General features: G+C 39.6%; 1 protein-coding gene across 1 annotated transcript; it reads left to right on the forward strand.

Moving 5' to 3' along the window:
* The first annotated feature begins 1,123 nt into the window (after positions 1–1,123).
* On the forward strand, positions 1,124–25,512 carry Tasl (TLR adaptor interacting with endolysosomal SLC15A4). The gene is made up of 2 exons (XM_042692434.1): positions 1,124–1,345; positions 24,080–25,512. The coding sequence occupies exon 2, from the start codon at positions 24,081–24,083 to the stop codon at positions 24,975–24,977; it is 897 nt and encodes a 298-aa protein (XP_042548368.1). The 5' UTR covers positions 1,124–1,345; position 24,080; the 3' UTR covers positions 24,978–25,512.
* Positions 25,513–27,778: the final 2,266 nt, after the last annotated feature.

A 27,778-nucleotide genomic window follows, 5' to 3' on the forward strand; every position in this document is an offset into this window, starting at 1 on the left:
TGAGAAATAATATCTTTTTGGGGTGGTACTTGGAATTTCAACTCAGGGTGTTGAACGTGCTACACTGCTGTGATTCTGTTGAGTCACATATCTAGCCAGGTTATTGATGTATATTTTTTGTGTTAGTTCCGGGACTTGAACTCAGGGCCTGGGCACTGTCCCTGGGCTTTTGTGTGCTTTACAACTTGAGCCAAAACTCCAATTCTGGGTTTTATGTGGTTAACAGGAGATAAGAGTCTCACAAACTGTTGTGCCTTGGTTGGCTTTGAACCATGATTCTTAGATCTCAGCCTCCTGAGTAGCTAGGATTACAGGTGTGGGCAAGTGCCACCTAATAATAATACAATTTTAATTAAAAATTAATAGCATACATTTATTGTAAGCTTTCATTGTGACACTTTTATGACAGGTATACAGTGTTTCCCATCATCCTAACTCCCTCTGTCATTCTTTAAGTTCCTGCACCTCCTTCTTAAAGCAATTTCAACAAGTATCATTGTTCTATTTTATACATATATATGTATGTATATATATATATAAAGTCCTTTCACCATATTTACTCTGCTTCACCCTTTCCACTCACCTTCCCCCTTTCCCTCTCTGCAGATCTTACTCCCTATTGGAGCCTGCTTTACTTCCCTGTTATTAAAAAGAAAAGTATGTTAGTTGTATCAAGAAGGAATAATGTGTGTGTATATGTGTGTGTGTGTGTAGGAGCACGAATTATTATTTTATCATCCAGACTGGCTTTGAAATCTTTCTGTGGCCCAGGCAGGCCTAATACTTGTGATCCTCCTAAACTCATCTTCCTTTGTACTGGGATTACAGGCCTGCACCACTATGCCTAGTTGAGAAGCAACTTCTTAGCAATTACAGATAAATGATGAAACAGAATATTTTAGGCATATATAACTACAGCTCTTTTTTGGAGGCTGATTACAAGATAATCTATCGCTATAGGATGAGAAATTAATTACGCTCGTAAGGTTCTTACATAACGTGCAGTAAAAACTTAAGAAAAACAAAAGACAGTTTCGTAGATAGGTTTCATTTTTTGAAAAAGGGGAAGAAACTCCATTTTGTGGTTTGATGTGGGGTTGTCAGTTACTACCTCCCCATTTCCTGGGACTTCCCACTGCTTCTTTAGCACAAATTATACTTGAGTGAAATAACTATTTTCCACTCAGAATCAGTTATAAAAAGCATGACAATGATACGAGCAGCTTAGTCTCCTGGTCACATCAGAGAAGGCTTGTAAACATTTCTGGAAAGCGTGCTGGCTGGTCGGCTCATCTTTGGATGGTCAGTTTTGTGGTTCTGAAGGATCAAAGATTGGTTAGTGAAGGTAAGTAAGAAAAAGGAGGTCCTACAATTCTACAATTCTATTACATTTTCCTGTCCTTTCTATTCTCACCCTTTCTTAGACTGTTAGCATCAGAACTCAGATCCAGTCTTATGACATCCAGAACGCTCTCTAGCTTGTTAAGTCAGGGTTGAGTGGGAGTTAAAGGAAACATTCAGTGGGTTGGACAATAAAGAGAAATTAAGGCCAACACATTTCTTATATTCTAATGGACACATTTTGGACTTTTCTAATTTTTTATATTGAATTTGCATTTTTAAATTCTCTATATTTTTTTTGAGACAAGTTCTTGCTATGGAATCCCTTCTACTAGAACCTCCCGAGAGCTGAGAGATGGGCACATATTACCATACCTGGTTTGAATCAAATACTTTATAATATATATTGTCCTCTTTTACTAATTGCAACTCTGCTTAATTTATGCATTTCTAAATAAAGGCTTAAAAATGTTAGCAGGATTTTCAGGGACAATGCAGCTCTTGACTTTATACAGTGATGAGATTCAGAGACAAGCACAATCACAATACATTCCAATTGGATTTTACTCTCAATTATTCAGTTCGGTGGCCTGTGCTATTGTTGTTCTGTGTGGCAGGATACAGTCAAAGTGAATACGATTTATACTGATGATACTTTTCAAATTCTCTGAGTAGTTTGAGGAAAGCCTATCTTTGGTATTAAAGACAACACATGCAAGGGCAGACTTTTGTTTGAATTAGCTTTTGATTTGCTCAAGCAGAATTTTCTCTTGTACTTACCTATCTGTGCTTGAATATAAACCTGGTTCAGACTCCTCGCATTTTTATTAATATTAATCTTTTTGCATAGATCAGTTTGAGATAATTGAGAAGCCTTTGGCAGTTTGAAGAGTGTTTGAAATATGTGTTATACAACCATATCACATTGGCAATCACAGATTATTTCCAAAGTGATATTTTCAATACTTCCACCAATCACTGAAAAATTTGCAACCACATGTATAATGATTAGTTTTAATACATAAGATTTTTATCTCTCCAGGCTCTTTTTAAAAGTTTTTTTTGTATTAGCATGCATTAATTCCATAGAGTTTCATTATATTTTCATCTATGTATATAATGTACTTTGATCATATTCGTTCCCCTGACCGATCCTCTTTCTCTTCCCAAATTCCTCTAGGGTCCTCACAAATGTTACACAATATAAATGTATCCTTAACGAAATACAGTAACTTTCTCTTGAATTTTATTTTAAAGTTTTAAACTTGCATAGAAGTTGAGAGACTAATATTACCAACACTTATTACGTAGATTAGTCAGTTATATCATTTTGTTACTTTTACTTTTCTTTTTCTTTTTTTTTTGTTCCGGTCGTGGGGCCTGAACTCTGGGCCTAGGCGCTGTCCCTCAGCTCTTCAGCCCAAGGCTAGCACTCTACCACTTGAGCCACAGCACCACTTCCGGCTTTTTTTTCTTATGTGGTGCTGAGGAATCGAACCCAGGGCCTCAAGCATGCAAGGCAAGTGCTCTACCACTGAGCCACTTTCCCAGCCCCTACTTTTACTTTTCTTTCTCAGTGTCTCTCTCAGTTTCTTTTCCTGAATCATTTGAGAGGATACTGTTGACCTTAGGACACATTATCCTTAAATACTTCCATGTATATTTCCTAAGAAAAGGGTGGTATTTCACATAATTACAATACTATTAAGGCATTAAGGAAATTTAACATCAACATAACATTATTATCTAACATATGACTCACCTTCAAATTACTACATTATCTGCATGTGATTTTTTTATTGCTTAAGTATTTTTTATTGCTTAAGTACAAGATCCAATCAATGATCTTGCATTGCATCTGGTTATCATATGTACTATCGAGAAAATGTTAATAGCAATAGGTATAATTGGCAAGAATAATATCAAGAAATTTTAATTTCAAAGAGCACTGTAATAATCAGTATTCTTATCTTCCTAGCCCCTAGTATGTGGTAAATATATGAAAATTAAATTGAAAAAATACTCATAAGGTTTGACTTTCCAATATGTGAGATGGCATGAAAAAGTATGGGGACAATTCAACCACGAAAAAAAATATATTTACTACTAGTTTAGCACTAAATTTTACATCTTTGAAATGAGGAATTTCTTACATTAGGTAAAGCCCTTGAAAGTAGCAATTACCTTTGGACATAAGAATCCAAGCATAACTGAACAAAGTTATTTATTTACTTGGGGAGGTTAATGTGGAGAACAGAGGATTTTTGATTTACAGTTGTATAATATTAACCATCAGTTATATTTCCAGAAATTGATTTGTTAAGTAAGAGTCAATTTACATTTGATAGGAGAGCAGGCATTCCCAAATTATATGTTTTGTAACAAGAATGGAAATAGGGATGAGTAAGAGATGAACTACTTTTTTTTTTTCTTGTCAGCTGTGGGGCTTGTACTCTGGGCCTGAGCGCTGTCCCTCAGCTCTTCAGCTCAAGGCTAGTGCTCTACCACTTGAGCCACAGAGCCACTTCCAGTTTTCTGGTGGTTTATTGGAGATAAGAGTCTCACGGACTTTCCTGCCCGGGCTGGCTTTGAACCGCGATCCTCAGATCTCAGCCTCTTGAGTAGCTAAGATTACAGGCATGAGCACCCATGCTTGGCTGATGAAATGATCTACCAAAGGGATAGGATCTAAGGCTTCTGATTCAGTGAGTTTCTAGTTGTAAAGTACAGGCATTTAAAAAGCTATCAGTAAAAATTTTAAATGTGGGTGCTGTGGGATGTAAGTGGTTCACATCTGTAATCCTAGCTACTTAGGCTGAAATGTGAGGATCATGGTTCAAAGCCAGCATAGCAGAAAAGACAATGAGACTCTTATTCCCAATTAATCTGCAAAAAAACTGGAAGTGGAATTGTGGCTCAAGGGGTAGAGTGCTAGACTTGAGCATAAAGTCTCAGGGACAGCACATAGGCGGGGATTCAAGACCTAGGGCTGGCACAAAAAATGTTTATTCCATTTCACAGAGGGAGAGTCCTCCTGAAAAGTCTATAATTGGAGTAAAATTTTTGTATATTTTTTGTATATATTTAGTATATTTGTATAATATATTTTTGTAAAATATGTTAAAACATATAATTCAGACTTGGTTACATTATCAAAATCAGATTATGAACAAAACAATATTTAAATGTTTTAATGATAATTTAATATCATGTCCTTTCAAACCAGAAAGTCCTTCCAAATCAATAAGATCTTAAAACATTTAGATTGGTAAGGATATAGGTTGACCCGTTGTAACAGTAAGATGTACAAGATACTACATTGAAAATGAACTTTACAACTGGGGGAGGGAGTAGAGGGAAGAGTCAGGGAGGTGAGCAGGGAAGGGAGGGTAGGGGAAAAACAAAGGAAGGGGTAACAATGCTCGATAGGAAATGTACTCATTACCTTACTCATGTAACTGTAACCCCTCTGTACAGCATCTTTACAATAAAAATATATACACAAAACTTAGATTGGAATTACAGGATCTACAATTTATAGTATGGGCCACAGCTCCATTTCCGGCTTTTTGGTAGTTTGTTGGAGGTAAGAGTCTCACCAGCTTTCCTGCCCAGGCTGGCTTTGAACCACCATTCTTAGATCTCAGCCTCTTGAGGGGCCATGATTTCAGGCATGAGCCACCAGCACCGAACTCCTACACACAATCTTTTTTTTTTTTTTTTAAATTTAATTTAATTTTATTTGTGAACATACTGTACAGAGGAGTTACAGTTACATGGGCAGGATAATGCGTACATTTCTTACCAAGCATTGCAGCCTCCTCCTTTGTTTACCCTTCACATCCCTTCCCAGCCTCCCCCCTCCCCCCCTAATCCCAATCCTTCTCCTTCCCCCCTCCCCTCCCCCACCCCCGCACCAATGTTGTAAAGCTCGTTTTGGACATGACAACTTGTACTTCTCATTGTTGCAACAGGTCCGCCTGTATCCTTAAACAACTGGTTTTTCCCCATCTCCTCCACAAGTTATACTGACATCAAATATAGTGAAAGCAGGGGTTATACTGTGGGGGAGGGACATACAAAGCAACAAAGAGATAATCTTATAAATGTGTTAGAAACACATGCATGAAAGAAAAAAACATTAAAATACACATCTAAGAGTTCATTTTCCTGACATCACATTATCTGACCTTTTCCGCTTGACTCATACATATACTAGATATTACAAATAAGGGAAACCATGGGACCTACGTTTCTTTGGGCCTGGCTTACTTCACTTAATATAATTTTTTCCAAGTTTTTCCATTTCCTAACAAATGGGGCAATGTCATTCTTTCTGATGGAGGCATAGAATTCCATTGTGTATATACATCACATTTTCTTGATCCATTCATCTACTGAGGGGCATCTGGGTTGGTTCCATATCTTAGCTATGGTAAATAATGCTGCAATAAACATAGTTGTGCTGGTAGCTTTAGTGTGGTCTTGTTTGTAAACATTAGGGTAAATGCCCAAAAGTGGGATTGCTGGGTCATAGGGGAGCTCTATGTGAAGTCTTTTGAGGAACCTCCATACTGCTTTCCAAAGTGGTTGAACAAGTTTACATTCCCACCAACAATGAAGTAAGGTTCCTTTCTGTCCACATCCCCTCCAGCATCTGTTGTTGTTAGAGTTCTTGATTTTTGCCGTTCTAACTGGGGTGAGGTGATATCTCAATGTTGTTTTGATTTGCATTTCTTTTATGGCTAGGGATGTTGAACATTTCTTCATGTGTCTATTGGCCATCCTTCTTTCTTCTTCAGAGAAGTTTCTCTTTAAGTCTTTCGCCTACTTATTTATTGGGCAGTTGTTTCTTTGAGGATTTGTTGTTGGGGGGTTTAATTTTTTGAGTTCCAAGTATATTTTAGATATGAGACCCTTGTCCGTTGTATGGCTAGTAAAGATCTTCTCCCAATCCGTGGGCTTTCTATTGATCTTGCTAGCTATGTCATTTGCCCTGCAGAAGCTCTGCAACTTTATGCAATCCCATTTGTCCAACCTTTCTTTGATTTGTTGCCTACACACAATCTTAATGAGGAGCTTGCTTCACTTCCAAAGGTAAGGCAAACATAAATTTGCTCACCCAACTGGAAAATTAAAAAAAAAATGTGTTGAAGAATGTCAGTGGAAACAATCTTAAGCATTGCTGGCAAAAGAATAAATTTGTCCAAGCTATTTGAAAAGCAATTTGGTAATAACTGTGATCTAATTATTGTCCTGTTCCAAACTGGCTTAGGGAAACGCTCATGGAGACATATGCAATGACAGGACGTAGTGTTCACTATGAAAAATGATTTACTAAATAAGATATGCTTACAGATGTATTATTTCCTGATTGGCTTACAGGGATGAGGAGCCTTTATTTGTGCCAAAGGCAATTAGGATATTTATAACATCATTCTAGGGCTACAGAAAATTATGAATACAAGCAGATGGCCATGACCAGCTTATGAGAAGCATACATGTCTAGCCTGTCATGCATCTGAAGCGGGAGGCTCCCTACCCCTGGAAGATGGCTCTATATAAGCAGATACGATGGCCAAACCACCCTCCATGTACCTTGGCCTAAGATTATCTGTGCAATAGCACATTTTTCTCTTCAATTCCATGAGGTTGTATCTTAGACCACTGCCTCCACTATTTTGTAGACACTGGAGGTCTCCTTAGCATCCATTCCAATCCAGTCTCTTCAGGCATGTTAGTTCATCCTTGCCCCAAATACTTTTTCAAGAAGCAAGACCTGACCTGTCCTGATTCCTTATCACCTCAAATCACCACCTTCCTTAGTCACCTCACTTTCTTTTTGCTAGCACTTGCCACTCATTCCAAACATGGTTCCAATGACTATTTTACACTTCATGGTAGCAGCTGGGTTATATAAAAGTTCTAGGAAATCCTTGTGATTATTGTTTTTTTTTTTTTTTTTGCCGGTCATGTGGCGTGAACTCTGGGCCTGGGCGCTGTGCCTCAGCTCTTCAGCTCAAGGCTAGCGCTCTACCACTTGAGCCACAGTGCCACTTCCGGCTTTTTTCTTTTTGCTTATGTGGTGTTGAGGAATTGAACCCAGGGCCTCATGCATGCAAGGCAAGCGCTCTACCACTGAGCCACCTTCCCAGCCCTTGTGATTATTGTAAGGAAAGGAAATTCCTAGACTCTGTTTCTCATTTACGGATAAGGATTCTTAATGGATGGCCTAAGTCTCTGAAGTGTTAATATTTGCGATAATATCCAAAGGTCATGAGGCCAGAGGATAGATTGGCAAGCTCTCAGTAAAGAAAGATGAACAGCTGGGCGCCGGGGGCTCACGCCTGTAATCCTAGCTACTCAGGTGGCTGAGATCTGAGGATCTCTGTTCAAAGCCAGCCCAGGCAGGAAAGTCCGTGAGACTCTTATCTCTAATAAACCAATAGAAAACCAGAAGTAGTGCTGTGGCTCAAGCGGTAGAGCACTCACCTTTAGCTGAAGAGTTTAGGGACAGCACCCAAGCCCAGAGTTCAAGACCCACAAGTGACAAAAAAAAAAAAAAAATAGAAAGATGAACAGAGGCTCAGTGTGGCTAGCATCATGGGACTTTTGGGGAACAGACAGAAATGAGGTAAGAAGGCAGACAAGTACCAATAGACCATGAGGGCCTAGCAGGTTTGAATGTCTGGAGATGATTGGGAAAAGTAAACAGGGCATCTGTAATACTCAATTACACTGTAGAAAATGGTAGTAAAAGAGTGACATAATTCTAGACTATAGCAGTGATATTTGTTACAAAAATCATTCATATGCTTAGATTTTTTTTTACATTTTTTACTGTAAAGATACTGTATAGAGGGGTTACAGTTATATGAGTAAGGTAATGAGTACATTTCCTATGGAGCATTGTTACCCCCTCCTTTGTTTTTCCCCTACTATTCCTTCCCTCCCCATCTCTTCAACTCCTCCCTCCCTGCCCCCCGAAATTGTAAATTTCATTTTCAACATAGTGTCTTGTTTGTCTCTTTGTTACAATGGGTCAACCTGTATCCTTGTTTCAGCATTTTGTTATTTCTCTTCCCCTTCCCAAATTAGAAAAATGTATATACAAGATGCAGGGCAGCGGAATCAAATACAGTGAAAACAGGGGTTCTTACAAAAGAAACAAAAAAATTCACATAGTACATTAAAAACAACAGGGTTCATTTTGCTTAGCATCATCTTATATGATCATATGTGCATAGCTTTTGACCTTTTCTGCTAGTCTGGTAAGATTATTCTAGAAGTATACTAGTTATTGTAAATAAGGGAAACCATGGGACCTATGTTTCTTGGGTCTAGCTTATTTCACTTAATATAATTTTTTCCCATGTCTTTCCATTTCCTAACAAATGGGGCCGTGTCATTCTTTCTGATGGAGGCATAGAATTCATATATATATGTATGAATTCATATATATATATATCACATTTATTGAGCCATTCATCTACTGAGGGGCATCTGGGTTGGTTCCATACTTTAGCTATGGTGAATAATGCTGCTATAAACATAGTTGTGCTGGTAGCTTTAGGATGGCCTTGTAAATGCCCTGGGTAAATGCCCAGAAGGGGGATTGCTGGGTCAACCAAAGTGGTTGAACAAGTTTACACTCCCACCAACAATGCAGTAGGCTTCCCTTTTGGCCACATCCCCCTCCAGCATCTGTTATTAGAGTTCTTGATTATAGCCATTCTAACTGAGGTGAGGTGGAATCTCAATGTTGTTTGGATTTGTATTTCTTTTATGGCTAGAGAAGTTGAGCATTTTTCTTCATGTGTCTATTGGCCATCCTTCTTTCCTCTTCAGAAAAGTCTCTAAGTCTTTAGCCCAGTTATTAATGGGGAGGTTGTTTCTTTGAGGATTTGTTGTTGGGGGATTTAAGTTTTTGAGTTCCAAGTATATTATAGATATGAGGCCCTTGTCCATAGAATGGCTAGTGAAGATCTTCTCCCAATCCGAGGGCTTTCTATTGATCTTGCTAGCTATGTCCTTTGCCATCCAGAAGCTCTGCAGTTTCATGCAATCCCATTTGTCCAACCTTTCTTTGATTTGTTGTGTTTCTGGGTCTTTATTAAGAACATTTCAGCCTGTGCCAAGGAGACCTAGGGTTTCTTCTATTTCTTCCTGTAAGGTTTTCAGGCTCTCTGCTTTGACCTTGAGGTCTTTGATCCATTTGGAGTTGATTCTGGTGCAGGGTGATATATAAGGATCTAGCTTTAGTTTTCTACAGGTGTTTAACCAATTTTGCCAGCACCATTTACTAAAGTGGCTGTCTTTCTCCCATTCTATTTTTTAGCTCCCATACCGAAGATTATGTGGCTATAGGTCTGTGGGTTCATTTCTGGGTCTTCAGTTCTATTCCATTGGTCCTCAGGTCTGTTCTTTTGCCAGTACCAAACTGTTTTGATTACGATGGCTTTGTAGTAGAGTTTGAAGTCTGGTATTGATTCTATTTCATTGAAGAATGAGGTCAGGATATTGATAGGTAACATATTGAATTTGTGGATAGCCTTTGGCAGTATTGTCATTTTCACAATGTTAATCCTCCCAATTCAGGAGAACAGGAGGTTTTTCGACTTTTTTAGTTCTGCTTCAATTTCCTTTTTCAGGTTTTTAGTTTTCATCATAGAGGTCCTTCACTTCTTTAGTAAACTCCTAGGTATTTTATTTTTTGTCGGGCTCTTACAAAAGGAGTTGCTTTCCTGATTTCAGCCACACTCTTCTTGTTATTGGCATACAGAAAAACCATTGATTTTTGAGGGTTAATTTTATACCCTGCTACTTTGCCAAAGTTCTGAATCAGCTCAGGTAACTTGGGAGTGGAGTTCCTGGATTTCTTTAAATACAAGTTCATGTCATTTGCAAAGAGGGAGAGTTTTACTTCAGCTTTCCCTGTTTGGATCCCCTTTACGTTTGCATCTTGTCTTATTGCTCTAGCTAGGCATTCTAATACTAAATTGAAGAGAAGTGGAGAGAGTGGACATCCTTGTCTTGTTCCTGTATTGAGAGGATATGGCTTTAGCTTTTCGCCATTAAGTATAATGTTGGTTGGCTGTAGGTTTGTCATATACAGCCTTTATTTTATTGAGGAATGATCCATGGATTCCTAGTTTCTCTAGAGCTTTCCTCATAAAGGGGTGTTGTATCTTGTCAAATGCTTTTTTTCATATGCTGAGATTAAAAAATGGAGGATTTCTGGGCACCAGTAGCTCTCATCTGTAATAGCTACTCAGCAGGCTGAGGTCTGAGGATTGCAGTTCCAAGACAGCCTGGGCAAGAAAGTCAGTGAGTCTCCTTTCCCTTTCCTTTTTTTTGTCAGTTGGGGGCTTGGACTAGAGCCCTGGAAGCTATCCATAAGCTCTTCTGATCTACCACTTTGAGCCTCAGCTCCACTTCCAGTTTTCTAGTGTTTAATTGGAGATGAGAGTCTTATGGAGAGTTGCAATAGACTCCAGATGATCTACAAAGCTTCAAATATCTACTATCGCTAAGGTTTCTTCAATGTCTGCTCTTAAAATGTTCTTCCTGGTTAGTTTTTCTTTGTCTTTTTTTGACTCTAGGCTTGTATTATCTGGTGTAACTTCAAAGTATGTTTATGTACCCAAGTTATAAATACTAGTTTTCTGAGAACCTATATATGTGCTAATCTAGAAGGAAGATTTCATTTTGCAGTTTTTTGAAAGACAAGTAAATGATTTAACAAAATGCTGCACTTTAGCACATACTTTCAACTTGTGAATTTGTGCATAAGGTTAATTTTGGCATTCCCCTGTCTAGTAATGATTAACATAGGCTAAATTTGCCTAGAACATCTTATTTGCTAATGTCCTTAGATGTCTTTTTCTTTACATGTAACCAGTCACAGAGAATTATTTTTTGTTGTTGTTGTTCATGAGGCTTGAACTCTGGGCTTGGGAGCTGTCTCTGAGCCTCTTTGTGCTCAAGGACAGTGTTCTACCACTTGAGCCATAGCACCACTTCCAGTTTTTGAGTAGTTAATTGGAGATAAGAGTCTCACAGGGAGTTTTCTGCCGTAGCTGGTTTTGTACCTGATAAAATGCCTTTCAATAATTTCATTTAAAAAGATGGGGCTGGGAATGTGGTAGAGTGCTTGCCTTGAATGCATGAAGCTCTGGGTTCAATTCCTCAGTAGCACATAAACAGAAAAAGCTGGAAGTAGCAGTGTGGCTCAAGTGGCAGAGTGCTAGCTTTGAGCAAAAAAAAAAAAAAAAAAGCTCAGGGACAGCACCCAGGCCCTGAGTTCAAGCCCCAGGACTGGCAAAAAGATATGTTAATATTTACTTGAAGTGTACTGTTTGAAATATCTTTTTTTTTTGTCCATTGTGGGGCTTGAACTCTGGGCCTGGGTGCTGTACCTCAGCTCTTCAGCTCAAGCCTAGCGCTCTACCACTTGAGCCACAGCACCACTTCCAGCTTTTTCTGCTTATGTGGTGCTGAAACCCAGGGCCTCATGCATTCAAGGCAAGCACGCTACCACTGAGCCACCTTCCCAGGCCTATTTGTAATGTCTTTGAAGTGACTCAGTGATATCATCTTAAAATTTCACAACTAATAGAAAATTATTAGGAAAAATTACTAGCTAGGAATGATGGCACACATTTATATATGTATGTATGTATGTATTTATTTATTTATTTTTGTTGGTCATGGGGCTTGAACTCTGGGCCTGGGTGCTGTCCCTCAGCTCTTCAGTTCAAGGCGAGCACTCTACCACTTAAGCCACAATGCCACTTCCAGTTTTCTGGTGGTTAATTGAAGATAAAAGTCTCAAGAACTTTCCTGCCTGGGCTGGCTTTGAACCAAGATCCTCAGATCTCAGCCACCTGAGTAGCTAGGATTACAGGCGAGAGCCACCATCGCCAGGCAGGCTCACATTTTTAATCCCAGCATTTAGGAGGCTGAGACAAGAGGATCATGAGCTCAACATCAGCCTGAGCTACACTTCCAGGCCCTGTCTTAAAACAAAACAAAACAAAGTAAAGCAAAACCCCCCAAACACAAAAGAAAAATTCCAAGAATTACTCAAATAGACCCAAAATAATTTCTTTATTTCTCTATTTTAAAATTTTAGGATATCATGATGTGTATCGCTGTTTTTGTCCCACTGATACGTTCAAGTATGGTAATAACAATGTAATGTATTAGTACTTATGTAATCTCATTTTTGTTTATAATTTTATGCAGTATTAGTCTTCTCACAGCTTTACAGGTCTTTCAAAAACCTCCTTAGCATGCTTTCTGCTGCCCTCTACTGCTAATTTTCAGAAATGTCAGGTTCTGACTGTACTCAACCCTCCTCATGAATTCATGCAATATTAAGGTTTAAAGGTACTCTCGAGCTTATTCAATCTCACATCTACAATTTACAGACAGGAAATTGAGTCTCCAAGAATTTAAGTAATGCAAACATGAGCTCAGTTCTCTGACTCATGGTGTTTGAATGTCTAGTGACTTATGGTACATTACTCAATTTTGACATTGTAAAATATGAACATAATCATAGCACTTGCATCTCAGGGTTGTTATGAGATGAATTTTTTAGTACATAAAAATACTTAGAATAGAATCTAGGTTGTATCTAGTGCTATAACAATGTTAGTTTGCTTACAGACAGTACTAACTAGACTGAAACCACAAACTAGTGACATGGTCAGAACTAGAACTCCACTCCATTAACTGCTGTACTGGCTTCATCAAATTATTTTATTTTTTTCTGCCAGTCCGGGGCCTTGACCTCAGTACCTGGGCACTGTCCCCAAGCTTCTTTTGCTCAAGGTTAGCACTCTACCACTTGAGCTGCTTCTTCTTCTTTTTTTTTTTTCTTTTTCTGTTTATGTGGTACTGAGGAGTCAAATCCAGGGCTTCATGCATGCTAGGCAAGCACTCTACCACTAAGCCACATTCCCAGCTCCATCCAATTATTTCTGACATTCACGATTCTGAATATTTACACTTTACTTTCAAATGTTGATTTTTGAAAAATATAATCTAGGGCTGAGGATATACATCAGTGTTAGAGCCCTTGCCCCTGGCATACACCAAATTCTAAGTTCTCTCCATAATACCACACACAAAAAGTTGTCTAGCTGGGCGCCGCCGGCTCACACCTTAATCCTAGCTACTCAGGAGGCTGAGATCTGAGGATCATGGTTCAAAGCCAGCCCAAGCATGAAAGTCTTTGAGACTCTTATCTCCAATAAATCACCAGAAATCTGGAAGTGGCACTGTGGCTCAAGGGGTAGAGTGCTTGCTTTGAGCTGAAGAGCTGAGGGATAGCGCCCAGGCCCAGAGTTCAAGCCCCACAACTGACAAAAAAAAAAAAAGTTGTCTAGCTGGGCTTGGTACTTCACACTTGCCATTCTAGCACCCAAACAATGAGTCAGGAGGATCCTAAGTTCAAGGCCAGACTCTATGTGGTGAGACCCTGTCTCAAAAATCAAGGTATCTGGGGCTGGGAAGGTGGCTCAGTGGTAGAGTGCTTGCCTTGCGTGCATGAGGCCCTGGGTTCGATTCCCCAGCACCACATAAGCAAAAACAAAAAAGCCGGAAGTGGCGCTGTGGCTCAAGTGGTAGAGTGCTAGCCTTGAGCTGAAGAGCTGAGGGACAGCGCTCAGGCCCAGAGTTCAGGCCCCACGTCCAGACCCCCTCCCCCCCAAAAAAATCAAGGTATCTATGCAATACATCTGAAGCTGTTGCAGTCTTTACAAAGTTTTGTGATACTTCCACACTTTCTTCCTTGTACTCCTCAAGGAAACTCCCTACTGAAGTGATCACAAACACATGAAGGCTCCTCAAGTCCTACTATAAACTCCTGCTTTCTACACTTGGCATTTGATTTCACTGTTGACTTTAACTCTTCTGATAAGCTCCCTGCCTGAATCGCTAATAGACAATTAGACACTCGCACCCAGATAATTCATTAGTGCCAAGCTCAAAGAAGAACTAAATGAAAGCCTTCAGTCCCCCCTCAACTCCTTCTGATGTCCCATTCTCGTCAGCGCTAGTGCCATTTCTCAACATTTCCACACTCAGTGCTATTTTTGGTTCCTATCTCTTCCTTATTCCCATATTTGATAGCGTTGGTCACTCATATTCTTTTTCTGCTACCTCCCTCTTGGCTTGTGTCCCAGGGTGAGGATGAATCCAACGCTTAACTTGCAACCTCACCCTGCACTTTATGGTTTGACTGTGTCATGGCAGAAACCAGCTTCATTTCCTGCACTCGTTTTGTACAAATTTGGGAACTCTTTATCTGAAATACTTGGGATCAGAGGGGATTTTCGATTTTGACTTTTGTTGCTCTTTTAGGATATCTCCATGAACATAATGAGAGTTCACAGGAATGGAACTCAAGTAGATATACAATATTCTTTTATGTTTCGCATATACCTTATATACATACCCGGAAAGTTACTGTATATAATAATTGTTGTGCACCTGCTTTTTCAATGACCGATTGCATGAGTTTGAGTGTAGACTTTTTTGTTTATGGAAAGTTTTTGAGTTTGGTGCATTTTGGATTTTTGGATTAGGTACATGCAACCTGTGTTGCTTATAAATTAAATATCCACAGCCTTGTATGCTGCACCATACTTATCTTCCTTTCCATCCTCACAAGAATCTTTCCCATTTGTTCAGGGGTAAATCTGTTCTTTGACGGGGACATACTTTCTGCTTTCCTACCATTGGATCCTCCACTAATCAGTCTTAGATGCCATACCTAAAAATGGTAGGCATTTATTCCATAAGAATAGAGGCATCAGCAAACTTCCCTGTAGATGAGAAATAAGATGAAAGGAGCTCATGACTGAAAGCAAAATCAGAGGCTTTCTTCTTTTATTATGGGGAAGGAATGGACATTATTTGGAGTTGTCATAAATGCCATACACGTGATATAAAAAGAAGGCTGCAGGGGCTGGGAAGGTGGCTCAGTGGTAGAGCGCTTGCCTTGAGCTGAAGAGCTGAGGGACAGCGCCCAAGCCCAGAGTTCAGGCCCCACGACGGGGAACCCTCCCCCCCAAAAAAAGAAGGCTGCAGCAAGGCTGCTTTTTTAAAATTAATTAATTAATTTTTCATTGTGCCAGTTCTGGGGTTTGAACTCAGGTCTTTGGTGCTGTCCTTTAGTTTTTTTTTGTTTTTTGTTTTTACTCAAGTGCTCTACCACTTGGGCTACAGCTCCACTTCCAGGATTAAAAAATAACAGTAATACAATTAAAAAATAACAGTAATAATTCCTGGAGCTTTTTTTTTCTTTTTCTTTTTTTTATTGTTGTTGCCAATCCTGAGGCTTGAACTCAGGGTGTAGGCTCTGTCTCTGAGCCTGTCTGTGCTGATGACTAGCACTCTACCACTTGAGCCACAGTACTACTTCCAGCATTTTCTGCTTTATGTGGTACTGAGAAATTGAACCCAGGACTTCATGAATGCTAGGCAAGCATTCTAGCACTAAGCACATCCCACCCGGCTGAAATGTTTCTTCTTTTCTTCTTTTTTGTCGGTCACAGGACTTGAACTCTGGGCCTGGGCTCTTCAGCTCAAGGCGAGCAGTCTACCACTTTGAGTCACAGCACCACTTCTGGTTTTCTGGTGGTTAATTGGAGATAAGAGTCTCAAGGACTTCCCTGGCAGGGGTGAGCTTTGAAGCATGATCCTCAGATCTTAGCCTCCGGAGTAGCTAAGATTACAGGTGTGAGCCACCAGCGACTGGCTAGTTGACGTTTCTTTTCTTTCTATTTTTTTTTTTTTTTTTTGTCGGTCATGGGGCTTGAACTCTGGGCTTGGGCGCTGTCCCTCAGCTCTTCAGCTCAAGGCGAGCACTCTACCGCTTGAGCCACAGCACCACTTCTGGTTTTCTAGCAGTTTATTGGAGATAAGAGTCTCACGGACTTTCTTGCCTGGGCTGGCTTTGAACAGAGATCCTCAGATCTCAGCCTCCTGAGTAGCTAGGATTACAGGCGTGAGCCAATGACGCTCGGCTTAGTTGATGTTTCTTTATAGTGGATCTTTATCTGTGCCATCACTTCAACAACTTCATCCCCCTTTGACCTACCCCTTCCCTTGTATTTATCAGTTCTGTGTAATAGACAATGAATTCTTGCTTGCATTCTCTCCCCCTTCCCCCTTTACTCTTTCAGCCTTTTTATTTTGGCTGGCCCTAGGCTCAAACTCAGCTTGGACACTGTCCCTGAGCTCGTTTTTGCTGAAGGCTAATGCTCAATCACTTGAACCACAGTGCCTCTTCCAGCTTTTTCTGCGATTAGAGATAAGGGTTTCATAGTCTCAAGCCTGCTTGGAACTGAGATACTCAGATCTCACTCAGCCTCTCGAGTAGCTAGGATTACAGGCGTGAACCACTGGCACTGGTCTCTTCCAGCTTGTTTTCGTTTTTTTGTTGTTGTTGTTGTTGTTTTTTTTTTGTCAGTCGTGGGGCCTGAACTCTGGGCCTGGGCGCTGTCTCTCAGCTCTTCAGCTCAAGGTTAGCAGTCTAGCACTTGAGCCACAGCGCCACTTCCGGCTTTTTTGTTTTTGCTTATGTGGTGCTGAGGAATCGAACCCAGGGCCTCAGGCATGCAAGGCAAGCGCTCTACCACCTTCCCAGTCCATCTTCCAGCTTTTTTGATGATTTATTAGAACTAAAAGTCTCACAGACTTTTCTGCCCAGGCTGGATTTGAACCACAATTCTCAGATCTCAGCCTCCTAAGTGGGTAGGATTACAGGCATGAGCCATAATGCCCAGTAGGCTGATTGATTCATTTGAAGAAAAAAGTTGTTGAATTGGGAGAAGTTTGCTACATATCTGAATGGGAACCAGGGAAATAAAGGTGGATGATGCAAACATCCCCTTTGTGACATTCTGGAGAAGTTCTGAAGTAAGCATAGTTCTGAAAAGTAGCACTGGCCTTCCCCACCTAGACTGGTGTCTGTTATGTTACTGACCTACATAGAAGTGACACACAGACTTCTTCACTCTGCTGTTCTGTCTGCCAAGCTCTTCCCCTGCCCTCAGCATTTCAAGTACTTTCTATTCTGTAGTGCACAAAGAAAGGTTCACTTTTCATATCTGCTGTCTCCTTCAATCTTAGAATATCTTTTTTGTTGCCATTCCTGGGGCTTGAACTCAGGAACTGGGCGCTGACCCTGAGCTTCTTTTTCCAGAAACAACTTTTAGGTCCTTTTAACTAATTACTTGTTATTTAACCTATTTTTTTTTCAATAGAATGCTTGTGTTGCAACTTTTCTTGAGCATGGGCATTATTTATTGAAGAAGATCTAGCTTTCTTTCCAATCTCATTGTCTTACTGCTTCTTGGATGTGTTTGAGAAATCTGAAGATTCTGGTTCTCAGCCATTTTGGTGTATGACTTTTCCTCTCTTCGCTCAATCTATACAACCTTTTCTTTGTTCCAAGTGTTTTACCATTTCACAATAATGAGAGGAGGTGTAGGTCTATATTTACTCAACATTTTGAGAACTCATGTCCTTTGATTCTGGAAAACATTCTTGAGATGTTTATTTAAATTCCTTCCTTATTTTCTTTGTTCTCTCTGAACCTTCTATTATTTAGATAATGAGTCTGTTTGGTTCATCATCTAATTGTATTTTTCTTTACTACTTTGTGTTTTGTATTTTTGTTCTACTCTCAAAATTAAAAATGTCTCATCTTTATCTTTTGATCTTTCCATTGACTTTTGTGTATGTGTGTTAGTCCTGGGACTTTAACCCAGGGCATAAGTGCTGTGCCTTGTTTTTTGTTTTTTTTTTCTCTCTCAAGGCTAGCACTCTACCACTTGAGCCACAGCTCTACTTCTGGGTTTTCTGGTAATTACTAGGAGATAAGTGTCTCATAGACTTTACTGCATGGTCTGGCTTTGAACCACAATCCTCAGATCTCACCCTCCTAAGTAAATAGGATTACAAGGTGTGAGCCACTCGTGCCTGGCTCCAAGAACTTTAAAAACTATAGTTTTTAATGTTCAAGACCCTCAGAATACTGCTTTATAAATATCATTTTATTTGTAAATTCAGGATTGCAACATTAATTTTTTTAACTCTTTGAGAATACCAATCATAGGGTTTTTTTCCTTGTAGAGAGTTTTTATCCTCCGAGTGTTTTGGTCCCTATCATACCAGATCTTTCCTCAGATGTTTCAAATTCCTAGTTATATTTGAGGAGGGGAATGTCAAAAGCTCAATATTTTTCAGAGCCTTTCTCAAGTTTTACTTTGGGGTGGAGGATGGGAGACAGTCTCTTTTGTTTGTTTTTGTCAGTCGTGGGGTTTGAACTCTTGGCTGCAGGGAGTGGTAAAGACATGGCTCTCTGACTGCTTACATTTTTTTTTAGGCTATATCAATTGTTTAGAGCAATAGGTTTCATTATGACATTTCCATACACGCATGCAATGTGCTTTCATGGTATTCATCCTATTACCCTTGTTTATCAGGTCTTCCTCTTTTCCCCTTTCACATCCCTAATAGTTCTCCTTTCACTTTTATGTTCCATTGTCACCTCTAGATTCCACATGAGAGAAAACATGATATTTGTCTTTCTGAGCCTGGTTTATTTCATTTAACATGATGATATCTAGTTGCATCCATTTTCCTGCAAATGACATAATTACATTCTTCTTTATGGCTTAAGAATATTATATATATATATATATATATATATAATGCAAGATAATATGTTCATATCTTTTTTTTTTGGTCAGTCATGGGGCCTGAACTCTGGGCCTGGGCGCTCTCGCTCAGCCCTTCAGCTCAAGGTTAGCACTCTACCTCTTGTGCCATAGCACCACTTTTGGCTTTTTCTGCTTATGTGGTGCTGAGGAATTGAACCCAGGGCCTCATGCATGAGGGGCAAGCACTCTACCACTGAGCCACCTTCCCAGCCTGTAAATCTTATATTTTTTAATCCATTCATCAGTTGAGAAGCACCTACAGTGACTCCATAACTTAGCTATTGTTATAAATATCAGTGTTCTGGTGTGTCTGTATGTTGACTTTGACTTCTTCAGGTATACCTACCCCAGAGTGGTATGCCTGGATTGTGTGGCAGTTCCATTTATAATTTTCTGTCTTTTTTTTGTTGGTTGTGGGGCTTGAACTCAGGGACTGGACACTGTCACTGGGCCTCTATGTGCTTGGGGCTAGCACTCTACCACTTGAACCATAGCCTCACTTCCAATTTTTGAGTGGTTAATTGGAGATCAGAGTCTCATGGGGACTTTTCTGCCTCAGCTGACTTTGAGTGCTCATCTTCAGATCTCAGCTTCCTGAGTAGCTAGGATTACAGGTATGAGCCACCCATTTATAATTTTCTGAGGGAACCTCAATACTGGTTTTCATAGGGTCTGGACAATTTGTGTCCCCATTAACAGTGTCTAAAGGTTCCTTTTTCTGCATCCCAATACAGGTTCTGGTTGTTTCTTGTTTTCTTGATGATAGCCATTCTGAATGAGATGAGGTGGAAGAAATTTATTTGTGTACTTATTCTGGTATCTTTCCTTTTTCTCTTTCTCAATTTGACTTCTCTTTGGTTTATATTCTTCTGAGTGGTGGAAAAGTAATTCCTGTCAATCAAGATTTTCTCAATCTATTCACATATGGAATTAAAGGGTCAGTTAGGAATGGGAGTAGGTGGGGGTGTCTTTGCTTTTCACCATAGAGTCACACTGGTACCCATGGCAACTTCTTGTCATTTACCTAGTTCCTTGTTAGCACTCTATGGAGATCATGTTTTCAATCTTTCTATTCCCAACTCTCAGTATATTCAGATCTTCAGGCTCTCAACAGTATGCCGGTGTGTAAAGAGACTTAATGAGGTGGCCTTAGATGTGTCTACCCAGATGAACCATGTGGCTGTCCCTTCTGTTTCCACACCATGCTGGGAATGAGAAAATTTTGTGTCTTCCTACTTCATCAGATTCTTCATAGGACATAGGACACAGATTTTAGGTACTTTTGGCTTCCCAATCCTCTCTAGAACTATACTATATCCCTCCATGAGGGAGACTCAGTATACTGGATTGTTGGTGCATAAATATTATGCCTTATGTACTTCATGATTCTGGATTATGAAGTTTTTTTAATTTTTATTTTTTCAGTTCTGGGAATTGAACTCAGATCCTGGGCACTGTTCCTGACCTTCTTCTCCTTTATTTTTTTGGTTGTGGGTCTTGAACTATGGGCCTGGGCATTGTCCCTCAGCTCTTCAGCTCAAGGCTAGTGCTTTATCACTTTAGCCACATCGCCACTTCTAGTTTTTAGGTGGTTAATTGGAGATAAGAGTATCTCAGACTTTCCTGCCTGGGGTGGCTTCAAGTCATGAACCTCAGATCTCAGCCTCCTGAGGAGCTAGGATTACAGGCATGAGCCACCAGTGCCCTGCTCTAGGTTTTTTTCCTTTGTTGTTTTTTTCTTTCCTTTTCTTTTTGGTCTTATTTGTTTATCTGTCTTTGGGAGGTTAAGACAGAAATAGAGGGATAAAGGGTGAACAAATGCAGCAGTGGTACTCACTAGACACTGTGCTGAAAATGAACTATAAAATTTGTGTGGGGGGGCTGGGAATATGGCTTAGTGGTAGAGTGCTTGCCCGGCATGCATGAAGCCCTATGTTCAATTCTTCAGTACTACATAAACAAAAAAAAAAATCTAGAAGTGGCACTGTGGCTCAAGTGGTAGAGTGCTGTTAGCTTTGAGCAAAGTAAAATCAAGGACAGTGCCTAGGCCCTGAGTTCAAGCCCCAGGATTGGCAAAAAAAAACCACAACAAAAAACAAAAATTAAAACCTGTGGATGGGGGTGAGAGGGAAAAACTGGGAGACAGTGAGGGAAAGGGTGACACTGCCCAAAAAGAAATGTACTCATTGCCTGACATATGTAATGTAATCCAACATCACTTTTATAATAACAATAAAAATAATGTGGAATACCCCATTGCAGTTTGAAAGGGAATTTAGCTTCCTGCTAATTATCTTCTTATATATGCAAAATTTACCATTCACATGGATGTTGGGTTTGTTGAAGTCAGAACTGTACTTAGAAAGTATTATTTTTAGGACAGCACAGCATTTTATCTTTTTCTTTTTGTCAGTCCTGGGGCTTGAACTCATGGCCTGAATGCTGTACTGAGTTCTTTTTGCTCAAGGCTAGCGCTCTACCATTTCGAGCCACAGTTTCACTTCTGGTTTTCTGGTGGTTAATTGGACTGAGTCTCATAGACTTTCCTTCCCAGGCTGGCTTTGAACCGTGATTGTCAGACCTTAGTTTCCTGAGTAGCTAGGAGCTAGCGTGAGCTACTAACACCCAGGGTTTTTTTTATTATTATCTTTATAATGTGTTTAGCATACAAAAAATTATCCAGGGCTGGGAAGGTGGCTCAGTGGTAGAGTGCTTGCATTGCATGTATGAGTCCCTGGGTTCAATTCCTCAGTACCACATAAGCAGAAAAAGCCAGAAGTGGTGCTGTGGCTCAAGTGGTAGAGCACTAGCTTTGAGCTAAAGAGCTCAGGGACAGTGCCCAGCCCCAGAATTCAGGCCCCATGACAAGCAAAAAAAGAAAAAAAATTATCCACGGATTTGTTGAGGACCATTAGCTTTGTATAACTGCCTGAGATAAGAAAACATTTAAATAATAGATAAATGTGCTAAATAGGCCTTAATTACAAAAGAGAAAATAACAATTAATAATATTAACCTTGCACAATTTAAATAAGGGACATGTTTTATGCATTTAGAAATCAGCAACTACCTGACTACAAAAGAAGGGCTATTTAAAAAATAGATCTTCATGTGTAGTTAAAAATGATCCTTCTGTTCTAATTTGCCTTTGTAATTTCAAGGTCAAATGGACAGATTTGTTTAGAACCTAGTCCCTGAAGCCAAAGAGGACCTGCTTTCCTCATGCAACTCCAGTGCCAAGAATGATAGTATGTTCCTTATTTAGAAAATGCAGCTGCTGGTTTCTGACCTATTCTTGCCACTTCAGACTTCAATGACAAGTGCTGAGGGTGGTGAGAAGAGGCAGGTGTGGGAAAGCCCACAGTGAGGAAAGATCTTTGGTTTAAGTAGGGTAAAGGTAAAACATCAAGGAGTGTAGATATTTCCAGGATATATTCTGAGAAGTTGGAGAAATACAGAAAAATATCCATCCTAAGCTGCAAAGGTAGAGAAAGCTTTATGGCTTTTCATGATATGTTAAGTATGAATTCATGTGCTGGGAATGTGGCTTAGTGGTAGAGTGCTTGCCTAGCATGCATGAAGCCCTAGATTCGATTCCTCAGTACCACATGAACTGAAAGACCCAGAAGTGGCACTGTGGCTCAAGTGGTAGAGTGCTAGCTTTAAGCAAAAGAAGCTCAGGGACAGTGAGTACCCAAGCCCTGAGTTCAAGCCCCAGGACTAGCAAAAAGAAGTATGAATTCATTTCATTCCATGGCATTTTTTTCAATTATTTCATTTCATCTAAGGGATGACTTTTGAGTCCTTCCTAAATACAAATCATTGCATACCACCCCCAAATAAAATATAAAGATGAATAAAACATACTGAACGGGGCTGAGAAGGTGGCTCAGTCGTAGAGCGCTTGCCTTGCATGCATGAGGCCCTGGGTTCGATTCCTCAGCACCACATAAGCAAAAAGAAAAAAGCCGGAAGTGGCACTGTGGCTCAAGTGGTAGAGAGCTAGCCTTGAGCTGAAGAGCTGAGGGACAGCACCTAGGCCCAGAGTTCAGGTCCCACAACCGGACCCCCCAAAACCATACTAAACATGAGTTCAGTAAAATTTGCCATGGTTTTCCCTATTAATTTTTCCAAATCTGCAAGCCATGTGTCTTTGCCAAACACAATTTCTCAGACACTTCATTCCTAAGGGATAGATCACAAATCTCTTTGCCTAAATCACAAGGTCATTCATAACCCACTTCTAGATTATTGTCCCAGTTCCTTGTGTTTGTGTTCAGCTTCTTATTATGTGCCGAATAGGCTAGGCAACCACGTTCTTTCTTAACTCTGTAACAATGCCTTAAACTCCTGCTTCTTCTTTACCATTCTACCAAAATACCACTCTTCCTGTGACACATCCTATGACTTCCTTTTTGCCCCAGGTTATGTTAGGGTGGCTTCTCTTTTACTTTCTTTATACCTACCACAATTATAACCCCCAGGGATATATTGGAATTCTTTATATTCGTATTATTTTCTCCCACAGCAAGAATCTTTATGAAGGATGGAACCGTATCCTTTTTTGTTGTTGTTGGTCATGGGGCTTGATCTCAGGGCCTGGGCACTGTCCCTGAGCTCTTCAGCTCAAGTCTAGTGCTCTACCACTTGGAGTGACAGCGCTACTTCTGGTTTTCTGGTGGTTAATTGGAGTTAATAGTCTCAAGGACTTTCCTGCCCAGGCTGGCTTTGAACTGTGATCCTCAGATCTCAGCCTCCTGAGTAGCTAAGTTTGCAGGCATGAGCCAGTGGCCCTTGGTGGAACTATATCCTTTTATCTTTACATTTCCAGTTCATGCCAGAGCATTGGTATATAGCAGGTATAGAATTAGTAATGGCTGTGAAAAATGAATAAATTCATTCATTGTCCTTTACCTTGTTGATTTATCAATCATCAATTTCTTCACTTTCAGTCTTCTTTTGTCCCCTCATTTTTCACTCACCAATTCTCCTTCCAGAATGCTTTCAGAAGGCTATCTCAGTGGACTTGCCTACTGGAATGACATCCACTGGAATTGTGCATCTTTTCGTGAGCAGGTGGCTGGAGAACAGCAAGTAGAGACAAATTCCGTTGCTGCTCTTTCCTATTCCTCTGTGGATGAAACACAAATAAGAAGTGTTTACGTGAGCTGCAAATCCTCTGACAAGTTTGTTTCTTCAGTGCATTCAAGAGAGCACCAACACGGCGAAAGTCCTAGAGTAACAGTGCTGCACACAAACTCCAATCCTGTGTTTGAAAGCCCAAATTTGGCAGCCGTTGAAATATGCAGAGACCCCAGCAGAGAGACCTTCTTAGTTCCATCTTCCTGCAAAAGTATCTGCAAGAATTACAATGACTTACATATAGCAGGAGGCCAGGTGATGGCCATTAACTCAGTGACAACAGATTTCCCCCCCAAAAATAGTTTTGAATATGGTCCTTTGCTGAAGTCATATGAAATTCCTTTGCCCATAGAGGATTCTATTTCTACTCAGCCCAATGACTTTTCCCAGAAACCTGTCCAGCGGTATTCATCTTACTGGAGAATAACGAGCATCAAAGAGAAAAGCAGCCTGCAAATGCAGAAGCCTATTTCGAATGCAGTGCTGAATGAGTACCTGGAGCAGAAGGTGGTGGAGTTATATAAGCAGTACATTATGGATGCTGAATTTCATGACAGTTCTCCTACCCAGATTCTGGCATCTGAACTCATCATGACAAATGTGGACCAAATTAGTCTTCAAGTGTCTAGAGAGAAGAACCTAGAGACCTCAAAAGCCAGGGATATAGTCATTAGCCGTCTATTAGAGTTGGCATCAAGTGAGATCAGTACTCCTAGTCTCCATATTTCTCAGTATAGTAATGTGAATTCATAGAAAAGAGCCTTCCATTCCTCCCAAGCACTCAAACCTAAAGCAATGCTTTATTCGTTTATTCACAGAATGTGTAGGAGAGGGTCATGAAAGGGAGTTAAGAGCTGGAGAAATGAAGGTTAGATGAAAGCTAGTTGTAAATGAGCTTTGAGAAAAAGAATGAGATAGCATGAGGAATTTTCAAAGACAGCTTTATACAGCAGCAAGGCAAAAATAAAAGTGACAAAAATAAAAGATTATGATTTAGTTAAAGGAGCATAGAAAATGGAAAAGACAAACTACTAAGGAATAAACACTATGAAGAAAGTAAAAAGCAGAAAGGTTTCATGGTAGACAGTTAAACATATGTTTGTTATCCAAATAAATTCCTCCACGTGGTTTTGTCTTGAAGAAAAAGGAAGAAAGAATATGTAGAAGGCTGCTAAACTTGAGTCAAAAGACATGTTCAAAGTATGTGTTTATGTTTCTCTTTTCTATATTAGATATTGGAATGCCATTTACATATATTCTTTGTAAATATTAAAAGAACAGAAAATTGCAATTGTGTTTTATTTTTGAAGTGTCACTTAATTATAGCCATTAAATCTCCTAATTCTGTTTACTGGTAGAGATAACCTCTTGTCTCCCCTCCCCTCAATACAATACTTTATACATTATAATTTTATAATTTATATTCTTGAACTGAATTGTACTATTGCTTTGTTTTTGTTACTTAACTATAAATATTTTTTAATCAGAATTGTCACTGTAAAAGGTATGAATCACATGCACTCTGTAAATACAAGGCCTGGAGACCCCATCCCACACTGGCTTTTTCTGATGTGGGCAATAATGAAGATCTACCTAGGCAAATGTCAGTATAGGAGAAACAATTCCACTTTTTCCTGTAGGCCATATCTGTTTAAGGGAAACAATATTCATATCAAATAAATAAGCCTCTTTTGGTGTTGTAGGGAATAATAATTCTGTTAACACACATTGGTCCATTGAAATTGACTGCAAATCACTCTTCTGTCCTGGGCCTGCTGTTGATTGATCCATTAACACACGCCTTATCTATGGACCTCAAATTTAAGATTGTATTTGCATGTGGCTCTTCATTGTATATGTTGTTCACAAGGCTTTTGTGTTGCATATTTTTTATGAATCAACTTGACTAAGCCATAAGGTACCCAGATACGTGGTGAAATGTTACGCTGGATGTTCTGAATATGAGGAATGATTAAGGCCCACTCTAAAGTAGGTGGTCATGATTCAATAACTTAAAGGCTTGGATGAACCCCTACCTCCCAAATATGAGAGAATTGTTGACTGCTTTTGAAATGGTACAATTGGCTTTCTCCTGTTTTAGAACTTGAAATGAAACATTGGTTCTTCCCAGCTCTCAAACCTGCCAGACTTCTGACTAGAAATATGCCACTATTAGTTCTGGTTCTCAGGTCTCAGAGTCAGATTGCAACTACAAAGTCAGCTCTTCTGAGACTTCTAGGCTGCTGACTTCCTCGGAAGATCTTGGGACTTGCCAGCTTCCTTAATCATGTGATGATTATTTCCTTAAAATAAGTCTGAATATATATATATATATATATATATATATATATATATATATATAATATGTGTATACTTTTGGTTCTGTTTCTTCAGAAAACACTGAAAAATAGATACTAAGATATAATTTTCCAGATGCCTTCCTGCAATCAAGAGACACAAAGTTTATGACATATTCTTGACCTATTAGCATGGTGAACAATGAACTGAATTCTGTTTTTGTTTAGTGTATCAATAGTGTCACTCAAGGACTCTTTGTAGGTATTTATTCAACATCTTTAAATAACTTGTTTAGCCTTTTCCTTTGATTAATATCAAGTTAAGGGTGTATATACTTAGACTTTAATTCTGGCTCTCAGAAAAGAAAAAAAAATCTTGCTCTCACACTTCAACAATTTTGAATACTTTTATTTCCTCTAAACTTCTGACATTTTCTTCATTTTCTTATATATAGAGGGTGACTGAAGTATGTTAGGTATTCTGTTAGTCAAAACATGATACTACCTTCTGGGTGTCGGTGGCTCATGCCTGTAATCCTAATTACTCTGAGATTGAGCTCTGAGGATGGTGTTTGGAAACCAGCCCAGGCAGGAAAGTCCATGAGACTTTTATCTCCAATAACCACCAGAAAAACCAGAAGTGGGGCTGTGGCTCAAGTGGTAGAGTGCTAGCCTTGAGCCAAAAAGCTCAAGAATAGCACCCAGGCCCTGAATTCAAGCTCCAGGTCAGCGTGCGCGTGCACACACACGCACGCACACACACAACCTGAAATTATGGGTTTGAATTTCGACTTAAACATGCTATACTTTAGTACATTTACACTGAAAATCCTTTTAACCATGGTTTTTCTGTAGCCACTAATTGATGATCACTCTTACAAAAGTAGTTCAACTACATACAATTCAGAGTGCTTTAAGTTTCTTGTAATTAAATTTTGCTAGTGATGGAATTTGAGCTCAGGGCCTTGAGCTTGCTAAGCAAGCGCTCTACCCCTACAGCCAAACCTCCTTCTTTTAAGATAGATTTGCTTACAATGATTGTATTAGACAAGAGGAAGACAATTTATTCATACACCAAGCGTAGAATCTGAAGTCCAAATTTGATAATGGAAACACAAACAGGAAAGTAATGCTTCCATCTTAACCAATGTCACATGATGCCAGTCAAAAACAGAGTAATGACTAGCTTCTTCTATGAACAGTGAACAGTGCTTTCGTGGCAAATGACACAGCTTGAACAAAAATCAATACACATAA

Source organism: Dipodomys spectabilis, unplaced genomic scaffold (genome assembly GCF_019054845.1).
Source record: "Dipodomys spectabilis isolate Male_0828 unplaced genomic scaffold, ASM1905484v1 ptg000156l, whole genome shotgun sequence".
NCBI lineage: Eukaryota > Metazoa > Chordata > Mammalia > Rodentia > Heteromyidae > Dipodomys > Dipodomys spectabilis.